Source organism: Elephantulus edwardii, unplaced genomic scaffold (genome assembly GCF_000299155.1).
Source record: "Elephantulus edwardii isolate Elephantulus edwardi_28Jun2011 unplaced genomic scaffold, EleEdw1.0 scaffold00090, whole genome shotgun sequence".
Lineage (NCBI taxonomy): Eukaryota > Metazoa > Chordata > Mammalia > Macroscelidea > Macroscelididae > Elephantulus > Elephantulus edwardii.
Window position 1 is genome coordinate 7,765,259 of NW_006399840.1, and position 7,520 is coordinate 7,772,778.

Sequence of the window (7,520 nt, forward strand, 5' to 3'; positions counted from 1 at the left end):
GGGCATGTTGCAAGGAGGGACAGGTCCTTGGAGAGGGACATCATGCTTGGGAGGGTGGAGGGACGGCGCAAGAGGGGAAGACAACTCTATGAGATGGATTGATTCAGTGACTGGGGTAATCGGGATGAGTATGTCAGAGGCAGAGCGATTGGCACAGGATAGAGCAGGGCTTAGGGCTGTTGTACATAGGGTCGCTATGAGTCGCAAGCGACTTGACGGCACATAACAACAACAACATGCATTAAGGGCAAATGAGTAAGAAACTGGCACAAAATGCCAGAGATGGCCAAAGACATTACAAAGAAGAAAGCAGTTTGAGAGGATTTTTATTCTGGCTTGATCTGGGGTTTGTGGTTGTTTTTATTTTTGTTGTTGTTGCTGCTGTATTTTTATTAATTCATGAGTCTATTCGGGGTTTTTTTGTTGATAGAAAGAGTTGACCAGGAATGGAACAAACAAAACCTCAATTTTTCATTGATCATCTTTTGTTTTTAGACAATTCTTTCAATAAAAAGTATAACAAAAGAAAATATGTATAACTACTAATGTAAGGATAGAGGGACAAGGCCGAGAAGAAGACCTTAGATGAGATGGTTTGACACAGTAACGGGAATTGTAGGGGTAAATGTATCAAACTCAGTGAGACTGGCTCAGGATAGGGCAGGGTTCAGAGCTATCATACATAGAGTCACTATGAGTTGGAGGTGACTCAATGGCACATGACAACAAAAACAACAATATTTATTGAATCATATTTCTTTGTGCAATCATTCAGTGAGTCATTTACACATTTTGTGGAAAGAGTATCAATATTATCAGATTGCCAAGCCAATACTAAATCAAATTGGTAAGTCAGAAGTGGAAAAATTATATATGTAAAATAACCAATAAAATTATATTTAAAAATAATAAAATTATGCATAATTTTAATAAATATATTTTAAAATAATTATTCTAGAGAATGTTTTCTAAAATTGAATTTTTAAATAAAACCAAATGATCTAGCTTGAATATTTTTCAATAATTTTTCCTATCATCCTGTCCATTCACTACTAAGAAGTGTTAATAAAATTGTAACAGCCAAAAAAGTAGCCAAGCAACAGACAAAAAATTAGTTTAAAAGATTCCAGATAGTATCAAACCTTTGGATAATTATCAATTATATTTATAAGCACATACATATATTATTTTCATGAGTGATCTGATTGTTTCATTATTTCTTCTGAGCTTTTCACATATTAATTAAGGATTGTTGCTGTTGTCAGGTGCCAGTGAGTTGAGTATGACTCATAGTGACCCTATGAACAAAAGGCCTGAACTCTGTTTTATCCTGTATGATTCACACACTTCCAGATACACAAGAACCCAGTCACTATGTCAGTTCCCCTAGTTGAGGATCTTTCTCTCCTTCGTTGACCCTCCACCCTTTCTAACATCATGTCCTTCTCCAAGGAATAGTCCCTCCTATGAACATGCCCAAAGTATGTGAGATGAAGCCTCATCATTCTTGCCTCCAAAGAGCACTCTGGCTGCATTCTCTCCAAGACACATGTTTATTCTCTTGGTCATCGATGGAATGTTTCGTGCTCTTCTCTAATACCACAGCTCAAAGGTATTATGTCAATTCTTTTCAAGTAATCTTTATTCATTGTCCGGCTCTCAGATGCACAGCAAGTAATTGAAAAGACCATGGCCTGTATCAGATGCACTTTAGTCCTAAAACTGACACCTTTACCCCTCAATAATTTGGAGAGGTCTCTAACTGCAGATTTTCCCAGTGTGATGTGTCTCCTTATTTTCTGACTGCTAGGACTAAGGGTGTTAATTGTGAATTCAAGCAAGATGAAGCTGTTGACAGTTTCAATGTCCTCTCCATTCATCATTATAGGTCTCGTTGTAAGAATCTTTGTCTTCTTGACATTGAGATGCAATCTACACTGAAAGCAGCAAGTGCTTGAGGTCCTCTTCACTTTCAACAAGCAAAATAGTGTCATCTGCATAACGCAGGTTGTTGATGAGTCCCCCTCCAATCCTGATGCCACACTCCTCTTCATAGAATCCAGATTAAGGTAATTACAGATCGAATAAGTATAGAGTGATAATACAACCCTGACACACACCTTTCTCATTTTTAAACCATACAGTGTTCCCCTGCTCTGTTCACACCACAGCTGGTCCAGGTATAGATTGAGAATTAGAATAGCATAACTTCAAAGATATAGTCTCAACTCTGCTGTTTTCGTTGTATTGTGCCATCAAGTGTAGAATGACTAATTGTGATCCTGTGAACTTGTCCAGCACTATGCCCTCTGACATACTTGAGCCCATTGCTGAAGTCACTACGTCAGTTCATCTTACCAAGAGTCTTCCTCTCTTTTGCTGACCCTTCACCTTTCCAAGCATGATGGCTCCAAAGAACAGCCTCTTTTAGCAACGTGTCCAAAGTATGAGAGATGAAGCTTTGTCATCCTTGCCTCCAACGTGCATACTGGCTGTACCCCTCCAAGATATATTGTTTGTTCTTTTGGAAGCCCAGCTCAAAGACGACAACTCTTCTTCTATAATCATTATTCATAGCATAGCTTTCAGACCATGGTCTGAATCAAGTGTACCTTAGTCTTCCAATTGACATCATTGTTTCAACATTAGACAAATTTGTATCAGATTTAAGGGGAAACACAAAAATCACCTGACATTGTCCTACTAGCACATCTTTACACATTTAGCATTAAGCAAATATTCATGAAGGTGAATATCCACCAAAATTAAGTGAGAAGTAGAAAATAAATTAAGAGTGTTAATTCTGAGTCTCTTTACTTTTCAAATGAAAGTGGAAACTGCTTTTTCTATCTCCTTGAAGAATGAATTTGGTATATGTATTGCAGTTGCCTCGAACTTGTAGGTTGCTTTTGGTAGGAGTGTCATTTTTCACAATGTTCTGTCTTCCTATCCATGAACAGACATGTTTTCTCCATACAGTTGGAACACAGATTGTTTCTTATGTAGCATTTTGTAATTTTCCTAATAAAAGTATTTTGTGAATCTAGTTAAATTTATTCATAAATATTTCATGTTGTGGTTGGCTAGTATAAATGGTATTGCTTTCATGTTTCCTTTTCCATGTTTTCTTTGTTGCTGTAGAGAAAACCAATTGATTTATGTATGTTGATCTTATATTTTACCACTCTACTAAACTAGTCTACTAATTCAACAAGGGATGTTTTTTGGCATTTTTGTTTCGTTTTAGTATTCGGGGTTTTCTGTGTACACTATCTTGTCATCTGTGTATGGTTTTTAGCACTTCTTTGTCAATTTGGATGCCTCTTATTTCCTTCTCTTTTCTTATTGACCTGGGTAGAATGTCCAATACAATATTGAATGGGGGTGGTGATAGTGGAAAGCCATGCTTGATTTCACAAGTGAAATGCCTTCAGTCTCTCTCCATTGAGAATTATGTTTACTCTTGTGTTTCTGTGTATACTTTTCACTATGCTGAAGAGATTCACCTTGATTCCTATATTGCTGATTGTTTTATTCAGGAAGAGGTGTTGGATTTTTGTCAGGGTGTTTTTTCCTCCCTGCATCAATTGATAGGATTATGTGGTGTCTATTACTTTCTTTATTAACATGATATATTACATCGCTTGTTTTTCTTAGATTAAACCATCATTGCATTCCTTTTATGAATCCTCTTTGGTCATGATAAATTATTTTTTTACATACTGTTGGATTCTATTGGTCAGGATGTTTTTAAGGATTTTTGCATCTATAAAACTCTTCTGAAAAAGAAAAATGAAGTAGGAGTCACCTCACTACCTGATATCAAAACCTGCTACATGACTGTAGTAATTCAAACAGCATAGTTTTGACACAACGGCAGATAATATCGATCAATGGAATAGAATTGAGAATCCAAAAATCAACTCATCAACCTATGGACAACTGCTATTTGACATGTAACAAACCCCATTAATTGAGGAAATGGCAGTCTTTTTAACAAATGGTGCTGGCAAAATTTAGCATCTACGTGCAGAAAACATAAACAGAATCCACATCTCACATAATACAAAACAACAACAACCAAAATAAAAAAAAACACAACAAAAGAACACAACAAAACACACACACAAATAAAAACCCTGAGAAAAATCCCAAAAACTATAATCCAAGGTATTTGGGGGAAACTCCCAAACCATAAAGATCATAAGAGACACAAAAACCCACAACTCAACATAGATCAGAGACCTAGATGTAAAACTCAAAACTTTAAAGATCACAAGAGACCAAAGATCATACAAGATCAAAGATCATAAAAGATGAAAATGGTAACAAATTTGGAATCCCTTGCATGTGGCATAAATAGGTGTGCAGACATAGCCAAAATTGCACACTTAATGGAACATTCTTAAAATCAAATTCCTGTTTACATCCAAAAGTTCTCCAAAAGGGTGAATAGAAAGTTCACATATTGGAGAGAAAACATTTGACAATGACATTTCAGACAAGGATATTATAACTAATATTTACAAACTACTACTGGGCCTCCATAAGAAAAGATAAAAACTCAATCACAAAATTGCCAAAAGACATGAAAACACTAGTCACAAAGGAGGGTACTTGAATGACCAAGAAACACATGAGGAAATGTTTGAAATCTCAAGCAGTCAGAAAGATAAATATCAAAACAATAATGATACACCATCTTACCCCAGCTGCACAAGCAAAGTTCAACAACACAGCAAATGATAAATCCTGGAGAGGTTGCAGAGAGATTAGAACTCTCATACCCTGCTGATAGGACTGCAAAATATTGCAATCAGTATGGAAAACAATTGGGAATTTCCTCAAAAACCTGAACACAGAAATCTCATATGACCTAGTTATTCCATTGGTATCCCAAGAAAATCAGAACAGAGACAAGAGTGGCAATATGTACAACTTTGTTCATAACAGTGTCATTTACAATAACAAGAAAATGAAAACAGATCAAATGCCCATCAATAAACAAGTGGATTGAGAAGTTATAGTATATATACACAATTAAATACTTTGCAGTATTAGGGAACAACTGTTGTTGTTAAGTGCCATCAAGTCATATATGTCTCATAGCAACCCTATGAAGGAAAGACCTGAGCGCTGTTCACAGAGTTTCCAGAGGCAAGCCATTCGGAAATAGATGCCACTCCTGCTTCCAAGCTTGTTTTGATCAGGAAGCTTCACCAAATACTGTCCACCATGGGTAACCATTATCACATTTGGCAAATCTGCATCACAGTGTTTAGCGTCACAGCAACCATGAGTTACCTCTGTACAGCAATGGACAGACTGGTGCTATACCACTTTTTGTAAAGTAGTATATAATATAGGAGATGCTAGAGAGCATTATGCAGAGTATAATAACTCAGTCACGTAAGGATGAATGCTGCATGAGACCACTATTGTGAAAATATGAGAATAACTGAGCAAGATTTGTATAAATGTTTAAAAGGGAAAGGGGTAGGAAAGAAGGGAGGGCAGGAACAGGGGAAGGTGGTGAGTTGAAGGGTAGTGAAGGAATGGGAATGGTTCTATAGGGACTTGAAAAGATGAAATGATAATGGACATAGATCAATGGCAATTATATAAAATATAATGTATATTCATGATTATATCAACACAATGTACATAAACGAAGCACAACACATATGCATCATTGTATAAAACACAAAACACATATATGAAACACAATGTATGTGAATGATTGCATGAAAAAAAATAGAAAAGTCCTATTTTGAAAAGCATTAAATTTACTTTCAAAATGTACCTTAAACACTGAAAACGATTCTTATCACTGAGTATGAAGATATGGGTGTTTTTGGTGTCTTTTTTTTTTATCTGCCATTATTTAAATTGAAATAAAAAGTCCAGGAATATAAATGAATGATACAAACAGTAATAAACTTCAAGATCATATAGAATCAAATGTATATATACGTATGTTAGTTGTCCTATCCCTTGTATAATGCACATTGCTACAGATACCTTCTAGCGTGTCCTCTACATTTAGGTTATAAATGGCTGGACAGAAAATAATTTTATCTTGAATTTTTATTTCTGTTCATCATTGATAAAAGAAAAAAAAGCAAATTCTCTCTTTTCTGTGTATAACATTCCTTTTTAAAATGGTTTAAAGAAATTCTCTGTTGATTACTAGAGTATTGAGCATACCATGGATTTCCAAGAGAACAAAGAGATCTCTCTTAGAGAGAGTGAAACCAAGTTTCTCACTGGAGGCAAGGATTTTTAAGATCCATTTCACATACTTTGGGCATGTGGCCTGGAGGGAGCATTCCTTGGAAAAGGACATCATGGTTGGAAGGGTGGAGGGACAACACTGAAGAGGAAGACCCAAGATGAGATATCCTGATACAGTAACTGGGGATAAGGAGGTAGGTGTGTCTGAGTCAGTGACACTGGCTCAGAACAGGGCTGGCTTCAGAGCTATTGCACATAGCGTCATTATGAGTTGTAAGAGGCTTAATGGCACGTAATAACAACAAGAAATGTCCTCTATCCCTTTTTGTGTCAGCTTGCTTTACAAAGTCCAAAGAAAAATTTTAAAATATTAACATCATGTTTTATAGATGCATACATTAAAGATTTTTTAAAACATCAGCAAACTAAGAGAACACTTTAGTAGAAGAGACTGTTTCAAGGCTGACAAAACATCACCATCAAAGAAAAGTTAACTGGATTATAGAAATAATATTTAAGTTCTAATTCTTATAAATCTTTACCTTCCAGTCTGAGGGTCAAATCCAAAGTAATGGTCCTTGCAATGGTCACAATTTTGCCCGGAGACTGAATCATCTTGGCAAACACACTGACCAGTTAGGTTATTACAGATTGGATCAACTGCACCAGTTTCATGACATGAGCAAGGTAGGCAACCAGTGGCATTGCCTAGTGGAAGAAAATAACCTGAAAATAAAGACATTTCAGATTTTATATATTTCTTTTTACCCAATATTTTAACAGATAGTATTATACTTATGAAAACCAAACAACATTTTTATACAAATGTGGTCAAAGACGTTCTTGAATAATATTATCAGTAGTGATTAAAGAAAGTGTGAATGCTTTTAGAATTGTATTTGGCATGGTGTGAAGTGTGGGTCTTGCTTGAGGTTTTTGTTGGTTTTTTTTCTCTTTTTTGGAGATTTTATTGTAAGTTTATAAAGAACTTGGATTTCCATTCATTCATTGTTGCACATTTTCCTCCCTGTCCCCCTCCCCGCCCCCTCGCCCCAGTTTGGTTTTTTCTTTGGGAAAAAAGCTCTTTAATTGTTATTCAGCCCCTTCCCCTCAGACCACTTTACTATGCAACTGTTATTCTGAACTCTTATCATATCAATAATACCTAATCATATATTCCTTTTATGTAGTTCTCTCCCTCATCTGTTTCGATACCATGTACATTATTTATCCCCTTTTATTAGTTTCCCCCCCAACCCCCAGGTCAGTCTTGTTTTATAACAGTG

General features: G+C 35.9%; 1 protein-coding gene across 1 annotated transcript in view; it reads right to left on the reverse strand.

The window, feature by feature from the left end:
- The window catches only part of USH2A (Usher syndrome 2A (autosomal recessive, mild)), a 1,454,174-nt gene that overhangs the window by 1,126,249 nt on the left and 320,405 nt on the right, over positions 1–7,520 (reverse strand). Inside the window, exon 13 of the mRNA XM_006890571.1 lies at positions 6,777–6,960. Within this exon, the coding sequence (XP_006890633.1) occupies positions 6,777–6,960 (184 nt within the window). The remainder of the gene's footprint in view (positions 1–6,776; positions 6,961–7,520) is intronic.